This window comes from Pteropus medius, unplaced genomic scaffold (genome assembly GCF_902729225.1).
Source record: "Pteropus medius unplaced genomic scaffold, Ma_sr-lr_union100, whole genome shotgun sequence".
NCBI lineage: Eukaryota > Metazoa > Chordata > Mammalia > Chiroptera > Pteropodidae > Pteropus > Pteropus medius.
The window spans coordinates 5,228,479-5,245,562 of record NW_024347791.1 but is presented as its reverse complement, the minus strand read 5'-3'; the positions used below and the strand labels follow the sequence as shown (position 1 = coordinate 5,245,562).

The window sequence follows — 17,084 nt, the reverse complement described above, 5'->3', positions numbered from 1 at the left end:
AAAACCCAACTGGCCATAACACTCTCTTCTCTTTCGCATGCCATCGCTTTCAGAGTCAAGTTAATTCCTTAGCATGTCTCTCAAGACTGGTTAGTTACCATCTGGCCTTTCGGGACTCCCAGTGACCTCTGACCCCCATCTTGGCTCCAGCCACGCCATCCCCCATGCAGTTCCCCCCATGTCTTCGCTGATATTGTCTCCTCTGGCTTGGCTTCTCCTCCTCAACCTCTTCTGCTTGTTCAGAACAAGCATCGCACCGTCCTCACGGCACCTGCTGTCATGACGCCTTTGCTTCCTCCAGGACTGGTGGGTGCCCCTCCCCCGTTCTCACTGAGCACCCTGGGCTTTCTTCTAGCGGGAGCACTTCTCACACCATTATCATCGCTGACTTTCCTGACTCCCACGGGAGACCCCAAAGCTCCTTAAAGGCAGAAATTAAGTCTAGTATCTCCAGGTCACAGGACACACCACCTATCAAAAGGAACAGGTGACCTTTACTGAACATGTGTCACATGTCAGGCACGGTGCCACGCACTTTACGCATCCTCAAAGAAACCCATGCAGGAAAGAAAGTAAGAGTAACTTGCCCGAGGATTTAAACACATGCAGGGCGACCCTGGCTGTGCAAGCTCCTCAGTACCACCCTCTGTCACCTCTCGTACATCAGCATTCTCTGAGTGTTCATTGAACAGAGGAGTAAACGGGGCAGGGTCAGCATACACAACCCGTGGTATGCCCAGCACACACACTCCGTTCTGCCAGTGTGGGGGCCATGGCGGGCTTGTGAGCCTGGGTGTGGCAGGATGAGCACTCTCGCAGCACCCACAGCATGGACCAGAAAGCGGGCTGGTAGAGGCAGGGAGCTCTGCCCCCAAGCTGGAGGCTAGAAGAGAGATGGCAGGACGTGAGCTGGGGTGGAGGCCGCGATTACATCAGCTGTCAGCACAGAGGCTTGCCTCCAAGGGAGGGCACCTAGGAGAACGTATCCACAATACATGGCGCTCGGGGCAAACAGGCGTCTGTTTTGATTTCCATCTACAGTACCCAGGGGAACCCTGGTATAATCCCCAGACAAGCCAAGGAGTTAGTTCCACTAAATCAACCACCTGGTGTATTCACTGCAGGTCTCCAACTGCGTCACACAGAGATGCCAGCTCCTTAGGTACTGCTTCTCTTGGGAACAGAGTCCGTGCTCCTCTCTGCGATCTGACAAATGACTTCGAGCTGCTGCCATAGACTGAGTCACACTTAACAACACAGTCTAAGCAGCTCATTCATTCATTCATTCATTCATTCCTCAAGTGATTGTCGGGTGCCTGTGTGGCAAGCACCACCATAGCCTCCGAGAATGCAGTGGAGAACGAGGCAGAAACGAGCCTCTTTTGGGAGAGCTTACGCTCCAGTAGGAGACACTGGTCTAAGCAACAGTGGCCAGTACAAGCCACAGCTCCCGGCATTATCTTCCCTCTCTCTTCACACCCGCATCCCTCCTCATGTAATTTCTGGAGCCAGTTTTCTGGGGGTGATATCTTTAAAGCCATTGCCATCAAAAGAAGCCAGGGTCTCCTCAAGACCCACGTGGTCCCTGGTGATCGCAGATAGGTCTGTACCCTCCGCGCTGGAAGCCACGAAGGTCCCCACCTGGAGCACTAACATTTAGTAGCTGGGCTTAATCGAAGGGCTGAGGACTAAAGGAAGCCCAGGGAGGAGCTTTCTGAATCCAGATGAGGTGAGAGAAGCAATAGGGTCCTTGGCTGGCCTCTTTGCCACCTCAGCCTGCGGCCCTTAGGCAAGGTCTTTGACAACCTCTGACCCCACCACACGCACACTGTGCACTTCGTGGCTTACGCCTTAGTCTCCATTTAGAAAGTGGGCTGAGGAGAAGTTAATTATATCACATCTCTGCCAGGTTGATGAGTGAGGTCAGTGCTTCTCTGGGGAATGTACCGTCTAAAGTTAAGGAATCCTGTTTTAGTTTTCATTAACATTTATGCATCAAGCTCTGTTTTAGGCACTTTCAAATACACAGACTCACTTAATTCTCATAGCACCTTCTGGAAGAAGGCATTTTCTCCAGTTTTTAAAGATGAGGAAACAGCCTCAGAGGGTAATTTGCCCCAGGTCATGCATCCAGTTAAGTGACACAGCAGACTCAAATGCAAGGCAAGTTTTCCAACTCTCGATTCCACTGAGCACTATACTGCTGCTGTGTGTTTTGCAGGGTGGGAGATAAATTCAGGAGGTTACTGCAACCATTTTCAATAAGTTTCAAGTTTCCAAATTGAAGAACCACACACCCAATGTACCTTATTTCTTTCCTTTCCTGGTTCTTTGGTTTAAAGTTGAGCGTACAGGGGAGAATCCACTGCAGGGCTAATTAGTTTTAGCCCTGAGCAGAGGCCGAACTGTTCCAAACCTGAGTATTGAAATATCACACTTCATTGTATCAGACTCACTGGGGAAAAGATCAGTCTGAATTGGAGAAAAATTGCAATTATAGAATATGGTTAAAGCATGCCATTGGTCATCAGCAGAAGAATAACTAAAACGGAACTCCTGCAAGTATGCCTGCCAGGTTTGCCTTAAAGAACTGATAAGACACACCTGTGAAGTGCAATAATTGTATGCATCCCAGCATTTACATGCTCAAAATGACCTGCCCTTGTTTATACTGCTCATTGGCACAACACGTGCTTTCTTCCTGGGTAAAAGGAAGAGAAACCTCCAGTCCTGCTTGAACTCTCACAATTTCTGAATTAGAGAGTCCAGATGAATGAGGTTTCACAGTGTAAGGTTTAGTTATGTCAGAAAAACACCCTCCTTGCAACGATGCTGTACTTGTTCATATCAGAGAAAATGAACTGAGGGACTGTGTCAGCCTCGCCTTCTCTGGTCCCCCATTCTCATGCTTGACCCAAAAGTGAAAGCAAACCAGACTCAATACATGGTTACAAATATTTCTGAGCCTCACCCAACACATGTTCATGGACCCTCTACCCGGTCAGTGCCATGAATGTAAACTGGGCCCCTAGAGCTCAAAAACCATTTGATCAACCGGAAGCTGTGTGACTAGAAATACACGCAGCGTAGACTAGACAGCTGTTCCTTATTTCTCATCTGTATGGCCAAGGCCCAGCCTAGCCCGCCAGTCACACAGCTTTCACAGAATCTCCATCCAAGATCAGCCCAGGCCCCGTGGGCCCTCGACCTCAGAGGCGCAGTGACTATGCTACAGTGTTAGCTCAGGGGGCTCCGCTTTGGACTACCATTCTGGGCCAAAGGCAGTAAAAATCCATCAGCCACAGTGATGTAGGATCTCTGACTGTGGAGCCCGGCTTCCCAGATTCAGATCCCAGCTCTGCCTCTCATTAGCTCTGTGCCTCAGTTTCCTCATGTGAAAACTGGGGGTAATGACAGTACCTATTTCATAGGATTGTTGTTAGTGAGTTAAGTTGTTAATGAGTTAAGTGAGCTAATAAAAATTAGAACAGGGCCTGGTTCACAGCACTATTTGTGTATATTATTATTATCCTTTGTAATACCATAGTTATGTTTTGTGTGATTACAGAATTAGTATCTGTCTCTCTCACTATACCTAACCAGGTCCTTTTTTTCTGACCATTATATTCCCAGGGCCCAGCATGGGCTTGGGCCTTAGTAGGTACTTAGTAGGTACATCGAAATACTTGTTGATGGAATGAATGAATGAATGGATCTTCACTCTGGCACTAAGTTTCTATATAACCTCAACCAGGTCATTCATTTCCCCTCTCTTGACCTCAATTCCTTCATCTGTAAAATGAGAGGTAGGACCACTAAGGTTTTCCCTATCATGAATGGACCATGATCTTATGATTTAAAGAAGAATATTAATAATAGCTAATATGTTCTGGAAACGTACTACATGGGAGTTCTAAATGTTTCATGTGCATTAACTCAATTAATACTGACTCCAAAAGCTCAGCAGATATGGATCGTCTGGCAATGATTTGGGGGAAGAGCTATGTCCTCTTCCAGACGAGGCTCAGAGGAAGCCTGGCTGGAGGCAGGCCCACTGGCAGAACTTCGGTGCGGTGAGAGCCGCCTTTCATAGGAAAACAGTTTGTCCTCCTGACTGGGCCACCTTTCACCCCTTGCTCGAGTAGCAGTCCATTTGGTAAGGGTCAGGGATAAAGGGCTCATTCTTCCCTCTCCATGTGCAGGAAAGTCAGCCCTTGGTGTGGGGAGTTGTTTCTCAAAATAGAACTTCTTAATATGGTTCCAAGAAGGCCCAGAGTCAGTCACAGCTGAGACAGACTTATGCCTCAGCCACTGGACAGAACCTTCGACTACTTATGTACACACACGTACAAACACAGACACGTACCCACAAGCACACCTCACATACCTCTCTCAAAAGCGTAGGAACTGGTGACTTACCTCCATTTTTGACATCGGTAGCAATAGCGTGTGATTTGACCTAGAAAATAGTAACTTCCTGTTATGGGCCCTCAACAAAAAGCGCCTTTATTCTGGGCAGAGCTCTCTGGACCCCAGGGTTTGTGCCCAGCATGCTTACGGACCCTGCATGAAACCGGATGTAAGTGTGAAAGGTGAGGCGGGTGCCACAGGCCAACCTCGGCCACTCCCGCCAGACTAAATAGAAGCTTCATTGGTGGCGTTAATCACCAGGCCAAGGCAGTGGACACTTCAGCCTCTCATCTTTCAATGGTCCCTTCACCATGGGGAAAACGAGTCACTGACTCATTTGCAATTAGCTGACCTAATGGGACAGAATTTTCCATGCCAGATTCTGTGGTAACAGAATTTTATTGTCACATTGGAGATATTTTGAGCCAGTCTCATTTCCAGGCAATTACTCTTTGAGTCTGTGACACAACCGCTGGACACAGCTGCGTTTAAGGTCCTTGATTAGGTACAAAAGCCACACTCTCTTGGGTTCTGTGTGAAGGAGCCTCCAAGTCCATACTGTGACATTTTATCTACGTAAGTCAAGGCAAGTGAACAGTCTGTCAGACCAGCAGGTTCAGGCCTGGGCAGAATCGTAAGACTGTGGTCTGTAGGGGACAAGAGAGCTTACAGGAAGAGTGACAAAGAGATTAAAATTAAATGGGCTGCGTTTCCAATAAGGAGTGCTCTTCCTCTGCTGTGCAGTTCAGTCATGCGCCAGTCAGATTGATGTGGGGAATAAGCCCTACCCTGGGTTTAGAGCCAGCTCTTCCACTAGCTTGCCATGTGACTTTGGGCAGGACGCTTCAGCTCATGGGTACCCGTTTTCTCATCTGTACAACATGGCGTCGGATTATATCATCCCCAAGGTTCTTTCTAGTGGTGACATCCCACCAAATAGTAGATGATTCAGCACCTACTGTGTGCCAGGCATCATTCTAGATGTTGAGAACATGGAGGTGACCATGAGAAAGCCCCACCAGGAGCTTAGGAATAGAAGCCAGTAGAAAGAGACAGCTGATGAGAAGGATGGTAAGATTTGGATCTGAGAGGCACAGGGTGGAGCATTTAACTCCTTGAGATAGGATGTCCAGAAAAGTCTCTCTGAGGAGGTGACATTTGAGCTGAGGGCTGAAGACTGATAAAAAGGCAGGCGTGCAAGTATCTCGGGGGCCATGATGGTAAAGAAGTGTTCTAGGCAGAGGGAGCAGGCAGGGCAAAATTCCCTGAGATGGGAACCAGCTTGGCATGCCAGAGGACCAGAGAGGAGGCTTCTCTGCCAGGGAGAGCACCGCGAGGTGAGGTGACATGCATCCGGGGATCTTACTTGAAAGAATGTTAGGAGGCGGAAGTAAACTTTTTGAAAAAATTAAAGACTGTTTGGTAATATTCCTAAATATTAGCTGTTTAATACCCGGGATCTTGTGTTCTTGAGCACGGCCCAATCTTACAAGGGTCTCTCTGGGATTTAGAGTGGGTCCTGGGCTACAATTCCCAGGACTGGAGATCCACCACAGCTGTCACACAAACAGCACCCTGTCGAGTCCCAGGACGAGTACATGAGAATACTTAAGCGTTTCTTATCTGACTGAGGAATTATGCAAGCCTGGGTATGCTTTCCATAGTCTCCTTGGCAACAGCCCTTGGTGCTTTCTCCCTTGAGTTCCCAGACACCACCTATGCACTTCTCCCTCTTTCCTACCTGTGCGTCTGACCGTGAAGTGGCTGCACTTTGCTATGTAAGGCATGCTTGTCCTGTGTAGGACAAACCCTCTCAACTAGAAGTTGGATCCCTCTATCTTGACTGATGAATAGCTGGTCCTCTTCTCATGATTTTGGACTCACTTCCTTCTCCTGCGCCCCTCAGGCTCCCACTCAAAGAGGCAGAATGGTCCCCTTTGGCCCCACTGACTACAAGGAGCAGCCATTGTTGTCATAACCCCTTCTCCCCGGCTGTCTAGGCTTCAGCCTGTCTGTCTCCCTCACAGGAGGCAGCCTCCCACCTAATCCCTCGGGGCTCCACTCTCCAACTGTCAGGGAAGACAGATGGGGAGCAGAAGAATTCACACACTCTCTCCCCTACTCGCTGTCCTTGCCATCCTTGTTGACTGGCTCCTGTCCTTGTTGGGGTGGCCCTTAGCGCAGCAAGGAAACCTGTGTTGACTGGCCTGCACACGGGGAGCTTTCAAAGGGAGCCCAGGGTTCCTCCCCTTGCTCCCCTCTGATTGTACTAAAAGAGGCTTATTTGCATAGCAGTCTTAGAAACTGGAAAAAAAAATTGCAAAGAAGCAGCACTTCAGATGCACTTATTTTTATTCCTATTTCTTTCTAGAACTGCTTCCCCTCTTCCTGTAGCTATGAACACCTGTTTTTTTGACCTGCACAAAAGCACACCTTCCCGCCCCTCTCACTTGGCTTATTTTGAGTCTTTCCACATTCACACTCACCAAGGCCAATAATTTGCCAGTTCCTGCTTGTTTATCTTCGAGGACTTCAGTGACTGTGAACCAAAAAGATAGGTGTTCTTCAGATGATAGGCACTAATAATAAGCTTTGAAGCTGTTGACTTGCTTCCTCTTCAAAAGCCTGCTTTTAGGCTGCAGTTCGTAATTGAATTCAATTGTGAAATGCTATTTTTAATAATGTCATTGTGCTTTTACTTGGCAGTATTGTTCTCTTGGGTTGATGGGGTGAGACCTATCGCATCTCTATAACTGATGCTAAAATTCACAACTATTGGGTTGAATGGGGTGGAGACTATCATCTCTATGACGATGCTAAAATTCACAACATCCATATCTATTTGGACATGCTGTTACCTGTGCTTTACACACACACACACACACACACACACACACACACACACACACACACACACTTTCTTGTATTCCCAGTATGGCTACTCCTCCTTTTGAGCTTGACTTCCCAGTACATTCCAGCTTAAGAGCAGAAAGTCAGTGTTACTGGTTGAGTGAACACCAGTCCAACTCTGGCTAAGATAAGCAATCCTTTCAATTTCTCCTTTGGGTGCTTCCTAGACCAAGGTTCAGTCTTCAGAGGTTCATTCCTTCCTATCGACTTTCATTAATAGCATCTTCAGAAATTTAATTTAAAACTGTGAACATGATTGATATTGTGTATCTGTGACCTCAGGCTAATTTTAACTTTGTGGAATTTCTTTTCCCTCAACAAGTACCCTTTTAATAGCCCCGCTTCCCGGATGGAGCCTTGTTTGATGAGCAGTACTCCCAGACTGCATCCTACCCCGGTCACCCCCCGATGGCCAGAGGTGCCCACAGCCAACACGTGCTACACAAGCCCGTCCGTGCATTCCACGAGGTATGGAAACTCTAGTGACATGTACACACCCCTGACCACGCGCAGGAATTCTGAGTATGAGCACATGCAACACTTTCCTGGCTTTGCTTACATCAACGGAGAGGCCTCCACAGGATGGGCTAAATGACTGCTACCATAGGAATCCATATTTAATATTAATAAGTATTAATAATAATAATGAACCCATCCACCCCTCCCCCAGAAGACTTTATCTCTATACATCATAACTCATGGACTATTCCTAGGCGTCTATTTTCCTAATGAACGTGAGGCTGGGGTTCAGAGTGGGATGAATAAACTTTAGTTCAGAAACAGGACTCACTAAGAGTCAGTGAGATTGGGTTCCTGTAGCCAAGCCAGACTTGTCTTGACTTTCTATAGAGCACTGTCTCGGGCAGGGCAATCTGTGCCTTTTCCCCTCTATGACTTTGCTTTGTGTTGGCAAGCACTCCCTGTAAGTCACTTATTTTCCTGCTGACAAAAAGCTCTTTAGTCTTGAAGGATGGATACTGGAGACGGAATCTGGTTTGTGTTCTTGGATGGGCACATAATTTACCAAGAGCATTCACCCTGCCATCTGTCTGTCGTCTCACTGTCCAATGAGCAAGCGGCCCTCCGACACGTTCTACGCATCCCTCCTTCCCGGTGGTGTGATTGCTGCTTCCTGGAGCACCAGGGCTAAATGGAGGTATCTGGAAACGGGATTCCCTGTCACGCTCATGTCTGTTACAGTACCTGCATTGTCTTGGAGTGTAAGCACTGTCTAGAGGGAAGGAAGAGGCCTGTTCTTTATGCCTTAAGTCTGTTGAGGTTTGTAGGGGACCGGTTCTTCTACATACAAGTATCTGTCCTAAGTTTGCACAATGGCTAGTGTCAGCAAATGGCAGGGGAGGGGTTTTTAAAGTTCTGCGAGAATGTGGACTTACGGCATTGAGCATCACACTCTGCTGTATTAACTTTGGGAAACTGGATGGACCAAACATTAACCTGTCAGGCACCAAGTGTGAAAATGACTTTCATGGTTCCTTCATAAGACTATAATAATTTCCGACACTTTGATAGGGAAAAAAATTCAAAGCTGTGCCTTTGAGCCTATACTATACTGTGTATGTGTGGAAATAAAAATGTATTGTACTTTTGGAAAATTTTTTCGTAGGCATTTTTCTGTCAGATTTGTAGCAATTTGTGAGGTTTGTTAGAGATTAACATAGGTTTTCTTTCTGTATTATAAAAAGCACCAAGCAATTATGGTGGACCTATTACCCTATGGGTAAGAAATAAATGGAAATATGACATCGGATGTTTTAGCAATTGTTCTGTAAATAAAATCTTTGCTCACACCCACTCAGTGTGATAATCATGTCTACAGCTCAAATGGAAATAGTTTTATCTGTACAGTTGTGCAAGATATGAATGGCTTCACACTCAAATAAAAAGTATTGAAATGACCTGCTTTCTTCATTTTGCATTTGCTATGATGTGTGTGTGTGTGTGTGAGTGTGTGTGTGTGTGTGTATTGTGTGTAATGTGTAGTATAACTACCATTCTGAATACTTAGGTCGTAAATAAGCAAAACAAAACTAAGTGGTCCTGTACGGTTGTGCTTATCCAGTTCCCCATCATCCTGTTCTAAAATGATCATTAAAATTCAGATAGGCCCCACGTGAAGTGGATAAAGAACAGTTCAGTACCTACTGTCTGACTGAGGTTTGCAGGAGACCAGTTCCACATCCAAGACTAAGTCTGCATGATGGCTAATGCCAGCAAAGGGCAGGGCCTTTCAGCTCTTCCAGGAACGTTGTTCTTCAATACAAGCACCATTACGAGGTCGCTTGGTATTCAGTTCTCTATGTTTTAATGATCACCAGGTGTAAAGATATGTCAAGTGCATGGTTTAAATGCTAATAAACTTCTGGAACAGAACAGCGACATTACTGAATAATAGTCCATGAGCATCAATGAATTCTCCTCCAGCACTGCATTTTGATTCTAGGGCTGAGGAGTGAGGCCATAAAGGCAAAATGATTGAATGTTCTGCCCAAACTTTAAGGGTCTAGGATCTATGAGCGATTCAGAGCCAGAGATTTCCAGAAATGGCAGTAGTGATATGTTAACCAAAAGGCATGAGAATCTGACAGCTCAATTTGCATTCTGAAAGATGTATTTTTAAAGCCAAGCTCTTATTTGCTATCACATATTTATACATGAAAATGATTTTAGTATTAAAATTATACATTTTGCATAGCATCCCCTTAGAAAATTTAGCTGTGTTTTTCTGCCAAAAGAAAGTAGATGTTGGATTTCACTTTCTGACGGTAAATGAATTTGGTCTTTTGGCCACAATCCATTAGTTGGCTTTATATGAGGAAAGTAAGGGAGAGGAAGAATGAAATTTCAAATTTAGTCACTGTATAGAACAAACGTGAGGATAAGCAGACTTAATGCTCCCTTACGATCCAAAGCTCTAGTGCTCCATAAATGAAAGGGTGTAGTAAGTCTTTTGACTAACTAATCTCACACACACACACACACACACACACACACACACACACCACACACACACACACAAATATAAAGCAATTGCCAAATTCTCTAGCCAGGTAGCAGTAGCACACAATAAACAACAGCCATGTACAAGTAACAGCCACAGCTCATTAAATGCCCAGATCTTTAGACAAAAATAGTCACGACAAGGGCCTGAATCCCAGAGAACAAAGTAGTCACTCCAAGAACTTTGCAAGGGAGACAATGTGTGCCTCCTCCTCACAGCATGGCCAAGAACTGGGAGCTGTCAGTGCTGGAGGAAGAAGGCGGCTTCAGATGAGGGCAAGTGGTGACTGGGCGATCGTTCTCTCCAGAGCACAAGGTACCCTGTCTCTTGGGAGGTGAGTGCACTGCCTATGTCCCCAATTGTTCTCGACCTTCAACTTCAGAACTGAGAATGATCTGATTAGGAAAGACGACAGCTGCTGTGAGCTCATGACTCCAGTGCACCTTCTCTCCCTCTGATGGTTCCTACCCGGCCACCAGAATGAGAATGGGCAAGGTTGGCAGCTGGGAGTGGGGCCAGTCACTTGTCAGAGGAAGAACAGGAGGAGTCTTGGCAATAAAGGGACACTCCTCTCTTTAGGACTCTTTCTGAAAAGGACTCTGCCAGCTTGAAACTGAATGAAGTCATGAAGAGCAGCCAGGATGGCTCACCCACGTCGCAGGCCTGTGGCGTCCCAGACATCCATCCCGCTGTGTCCTTTGTCAGGCTTCTAATATACCCCAGGTCTGGGAAGAAAGGGAATCTGCGGCCCCTCTGAGACTGCAACCCAGTCGCAGACCAATAAAAAATATGCCACTGAGTAAGCCCAACCTAAATGGGGAGAGGGACCGAAATCAGAGAAAGAGAACTGAAAGGAAGCCTTGGCTTCACCACTATGTGACCTTGGAGGGGTCACCTCCCCACTCTGGACCTCAAGCGGGCATGTTATATGACTGTGACATCCCAATTATAGTCTGTGTTCTGATGGACCAGGGCCGGCGGATCTGGGTGAGGAGGGTGGACAGCTTAAGGAAAACAAAGAACAGACTGGCAGCTGGGCAGTGACTCGGGAAGGCAGCCACAAGAGACAGGGCGACGGCACCACCAGCTGGTGCTCAAAACAGCCCAAGGTTCATGCCCACGAGCTCAGCTCGTGTACCTGCACCACCATTACCGAGCATCCTTCCACCCTCTTCCTCGCGTCTGACTTCACCCTCTCTCCTACAAGTCTGGGTAGTAGTCTTCTGCCATTTTCCCCTCCTCCCAGATTGGTCCTTAACATTTGCTTTAAAGTGACATCAGTTGAAATATCTCAAGTGAATCTGGAGAAGGAAAGAGCAAAAACATACAGGCTAATATGTCCCAACACTTTGCATCTCTTAAAGGCAGAATCGCGAAATTAAAAATTAAATCCCGAAGGGGCTAGTATAAATACTCCTTTTACTACAGGATGTTACTGTAGATCTCCTGAGGCACAGAGTTCAGACTTATTCAAGAGCCTGAAGTATGCAAATCATCATGATTGGAAGCTTAAAAGAAAAATTAAAAAATGGATATACTTATTGCTTTAAAGCGACAACTGAGATCAATTCCTGGTTCCACCAAAGATGTAGAAGGGGCACTCCTGCTCCAAGTGGTTCTCAACCCTGGCTGCCCCTCAGTTACTCCATCAACTCTTTCAAAATCCTGATCTGTAAGTCCCGCCCACAGTAAATGATTGACCTGGAATGTGACCTGGAGCATCAGCTTTTTTAAGCTCCCGGGGTGCAGTCAAGATTGAGAAAAACAACCCCTTCCACCCGAGATCCAGGGACTGCTATTTCTTGAATGTGCACCCCAAATTTCTTTTCCACAGAGTTCCCGTCTGTCCGGAGTGGCAAAAAAGCGGCACTCTCCGATAGCCTACACTGTTCATAGTTTGGCCGCAGCTGACAAACCTGTCCCTGGCTACACTGTTTGGCGGGCCCTCCAGCCCAGCCCACCTCCCTACCTACCACTTTGCCGCCTGCCCTTCTAACCTGGCGCTTCTCTGCTTCAGTTCCTTGGCAGCCTCCCAAGCTAAGCCAGCTTGGACACGGCCCTTGTGGTTTCCTCTTTTTCCAAGGAGGTCAGAACCTTTTGTGCTTCATCAGCCTCCTCCCCAGAGCTCTTCCCCCATTCCTCCTTCTCACCCCCATATTTTGCTGCTACTGGTGTAGGTGGGACGGAAGACGTGGGCCCCAAGAGTTGAGAAAAGAGCCGTTGCTAGGAAAGGAGCGTGGGTGTAGAGAGATGGTGGGTGGGAGAAATAGGGCTCCCCGGTTTTATTCCTCCCTTTGTCATTATAAATGCCTCAAGAGCTAAAACCAGCTGTTTAAGAACTATTATGAAAAAATAATGAGGTCTGACTGTGGCAGCAGGGGTGAGAGAAGCAGCCGCAGAAACAGCTGCAGTGCTGATACCTGGTATTTATGATAGTCTCCTGATAGAAGGGGAAAGCCGAGGAGAGACGTTTAGAAGAGCGAATTCTCGAGGAAGCGCGAAACTGTGCCCCCACCAGTGATGGTATCCGAGATGTCCCGGCCCGTGCTACACTTCTCAGGTTCGATACAAATAATAAATGGCGAAATGTCTTCTTAAGAACTGAAATGTAGCCAAGGCCAAAGGACAATCTCTAAATGAGGAACCTCCACACGCCGCCTTCACCTCACACTGCGTGATAGGTGGGACGTTTCTGAAATAGATCTGCCTGCATAAGGCTCCCATTTCTTGGGGTGTGCTAGGTGCCAGGCACATCAGAGGCATCATCTCCACTTCTCACAACCTCCTTGCAATGTCAATGGTCTAATCATTTTGGTTTACAGGTGAAGAAACACAGGCTCCGAGCAGTGTAGGGCTTTGTCCCAAGTCACACAGTAAGTGGGAGAGCTGGGATCTGGAAACAAAACTGCCCTGCTCCAGCTCTTTCCACTAAAGCACACTGCCTTCTTCCTCCTTCCTACTTTTGTTTCCACTCCACCCCACCCCGCCCCCATTCCTCTCTCCTAAGCGGCTTTGCAGTTTTTAAATCAACCTTGACCATGGTAATAGAACCTACTGGGGTTAAAGAACGTTTCACAAGTTCTGGGAAATTTTCGTGTGCACTAAATGAAGGCAGTTCCTAAGAGGGGCACCAGACTTTCCCCCCACACCCTAGGCGGCATTCCATTCACTGTAAGTTAACAGCAGATAGCTTTCCCTCCGTCATTTCCCAGGGCACATACAAACCAATATATTCTCAAGGACCAAGATTTGGTCATTCTATAGAGAAACAGGAACAAAAGAAAATCAATCATAAAGGTAAAAAAAAAAAAAATACCAGGTCACGGGAGGATTTTTATTACCAGGTCTGAAAAAAAGCTCTGCAGGGGAGGTGCAATGAGCCAAGTATTCACTAGAATGAAGTCATTTGAGGAGGGTGGGGGTGGGGGACTGGCCACCTCTTGCTGCTCAGGTCACTACCCTTTGACAGCGGTGGCCTCTGACCTCAACAGCCCTACAATTCTGTTTTGACTGACCCTGAAACCCATGAAATTCAGATGTAGGCACTGCCCAAAAGTTGAGATAAAGCTGACTAATATGAGAAAAGCTCCCGGTATGTGCCCCCAGCTGAAAGGAGCTGGCAGTTCTTTGGCCGTAGATGCAATTTATTCTGTCCTCCTCCTTTCAAGGAAATGCTAATCCTTCGTAGGCAACTGGAGGGGAAGACTAAACTGTGTTGATGATGAATGGCCATAATCCTTTGTCCACTGCCACCTCCTCCTAGGGTTGAACCTTAAGAGTTTAATCAAATGTTGGTAAGTAAATTAATGCTTTACTGCATAAAGAGTTAAAAAGGAAGTGGTGGGAAGAAGGGTTGTGAGAATATATTTTCTCTAACATGTGCATCTCGAAAGCTTAATTGCAAAGATATTGATATGGTGTGTGTGTGCACACACGCACGTGTATTTTGGACCCCTTACTTACACACACGACAGTCACTATCCCCAAACTATCTTATGTCAAAGCATGTCAGTGTTAAAGACACTAACTTCAAGGTTTAAAGACCAAACCAGTATGCCGGAATTACTTTCCTGTTAAAAATAACACTAGCGACAACAAAACTTATGCATTTGTACATCAATAGGAATAACGTGACCTTTATCCCCAAAACTTTACAACATCACCGTGAGGGAGGCAGCATTTTTCATTCCAGTTCAGCTAACATTTGAGTGGGCACTCTATGCCACGTCTGCTGTGCCAGCCACTTTGAAGGCCATCTCTTTTGCCCCTTACGACATCCTGCAAAGCAGGGATTATTATGCTCATTACTGTGGAAAAAAAAAAATCAATGCTCAAAGGGGGCAAGTGACAACCCTGAACACCCAGAGACAGAGTTAAAATTTAAACTAGAGCCTTTTGGCTTTCAAGTATTCTGTCTGATACAAAAAAAAAAAAAAAATTGGTTGCCAGAAGGGTTTTAAGGAATTTGACAAATGATGGGCTTCTGAGACTCACACAGTGAGTCACAACTAAAAACCAGGTTTTCCAATTTCCAGTCCAGGTTCTTTTGCCACATTACAGCACTGCCACCCAAAGCGCTGGGTTTTCCCAAGAGGTGTTTGGATGGGATTCCAAGCCAGCAAGATGCAAATAGGTCTGACCCACATTCCAGTTCTTGGATAAATAAAAACTCCTAAAGGGTAGAGCCCATTTTGTATGCTTAATCTGAGAGTCCCACTGTGGAGAGTCAATTAATATTGAACAACTATAGGTACATTTGCCAAGGACTAACAGCGTGGGCTCAATTTTAGCAATTAGAATACGGTAAATATTATTGAGGGACCTCATAATGGTGCTGAAAGGCTGGATGGAGTAGTTATAAATTTTTAAGAGTTTTTAAAAAACTTTGAAGTCATTTAATCCAACTCTAAGTTTATAAATGAGATCCTGAGAAATTAAAATAATGTGTACAATGACGTGACACCTTCCGGCAACAGACCCTTTCCTGTTTCCCAGTTCTATTTAACTTTATGTCATATGGCATTCTGAGATAGTATTTTCAGGAATGTAACATGTTGAAGTTGGATTGGCTGGTCATAGAGTCATCACTGATTATGAAATGTCTCTCATTTTTAACTCTTCCTTATCTGACGAATTGACCTCTAAGAAATCTCCATTGCTGGCTTGAAAGTTTGACCAAGTTGGTATCATTTCTCAATAAGGGTCTTGTTAATTTTGGCCTCCTGAACTTTTCTCATGGCATTTTCCACTATCTGCTAGCTCTCTACGTTCTCTTCACTATTCTCTATGGTTCGCCTCCTCCAACAAGGCTTCTCTGATTACTCTTCTTCTCACCAATGTTTTTCTTGCTTTAATTTGCATAATACTTATGTTCAGTTTGTTTCTTCCTATCAGTAGAAAAGATCTGCTTATTGCCTGAATTTTTTTTTTATGGTGCTTAAGACAATGCCATGCTCCAAAGATCACCAAATTATGTTAAAAGAACAAGTCATGATAATTAACTTTATTACAAAAGAGAGACTTCATTCTTGGTAATAAAAAAAAAAAGAAGAAACAAACAAACAAACAAAAAATTTAAAATAACTTTTGTCTTGCTGGGTCATTCTGATTTCTCGAAGACTAAGGAGTCACATGCACATGACTTTGGTAGTTTATCAAAAAATTAGTTCAGTGGTTAATATACTATCAAAATATTGGTCCAGTGGTTCTTAACCCCATTGTTCACTTAAACCCAGGTCTCACCACAGATCAAGTGAATCAGAATCTTTCCAGGTATGCCCAAGAAATAATTTGCATACATCGTATTCATATTTGATTTATACATATTGATTTGTACAATCTCACTCTTAATTAATTTTTCTAAAGAATGAGCATGTTCAAATGTGATTTTGTTGTTCTTTGAATCATAAAATTTTAGAACAGAGAGAACTAAGATAATATCTAGCTCAATCTCTTTATTTTATAGCTGAGAACACTTAGCTTAAGAGAGATTGACAGAGTAGCCGCACACAGTGGCGTGGTGGTTTTTAAGTGACAGGTTGTATCTTGAATTAGTGGAATTTTCTGAACTCCAATTCTGAAGCTGTAGCAACTAAACCAAGCTGTTTAGTTTTTAAATTTCTGCTTTTTTCCTAAAGAAAATCTGTAAAAATATTGCACATGAAAGATCTGTATTTAAAAGCTGTTGGCACCAGGTGCTTCATAAAGACCTTCGATTTGGCACATTCCAAATAACCCATTGTCACGGCAGAGGAAATGCCACAGCAGGATATATCAAAGTCCAAAATAAATGACTAGTATCTATTTGCAGGCTTTTTCATTGGCCCTGACCTCTAAGTCCATAACACTGTATGTTATCAGAGCTTAGAGCACTTCTAGCCCTTAACTATACCAGTCATTAGCTAACTTATTGCTTAGGAGCAAGCTAATCAGCACTCTGAACTTCCCTTTTCTCTATAAAAAGGTCCTACTGACCTTGCATTTTTCAGCTATTATAAAGATTAAATCAGATAATCTATGTGGAGATATTTTGAGAATAGTAAAGCACTATCCATATATATGCATAGAATTATTATATTACTATCTTTCAGAGCAATGAATTCTGAATACGTATTTGTTGCTTCGATTACCCAGTCTCTAAATCCTAATTCTTTAGTATCATGCCACCCAAGAACCAACAGGAACTGGAGTTAGTGCTGGACTAGAGACTCTAGTCACTGAAAGTATCACATAACTAAATATTAAG

General features: G+C 45.1%; 1 protein-coding gene across 2 annotated transcripts in view; it reads left to right on the top strand.

The window, feature by feature from the left end:
• RFX4 (regulatory factor X4) overlaps window positions 1–9,233 on the top strand; it is a 136,832-nt gene extending 127,599 nt beyond the window's left edge. For both annotated transcript variants that reach the window (XM_039877868.1, XM_039877867.1), the window contains exon 18: window positions 7,643–9,233. In XM_039877868.1, coding sequence (XP_039733802.1) covers window positions 7,643–7,915 — 273 coding nt within the window. In that variant the 3' untranslated portion in view covers window positions 7,916–9,233. The remainder of the gene's footprint in view (window positions 1–7,642) is intronic.
• The last annotated feature ends 7,851 nt before the right edge of the window (window positions 9,234–17,084 follow it).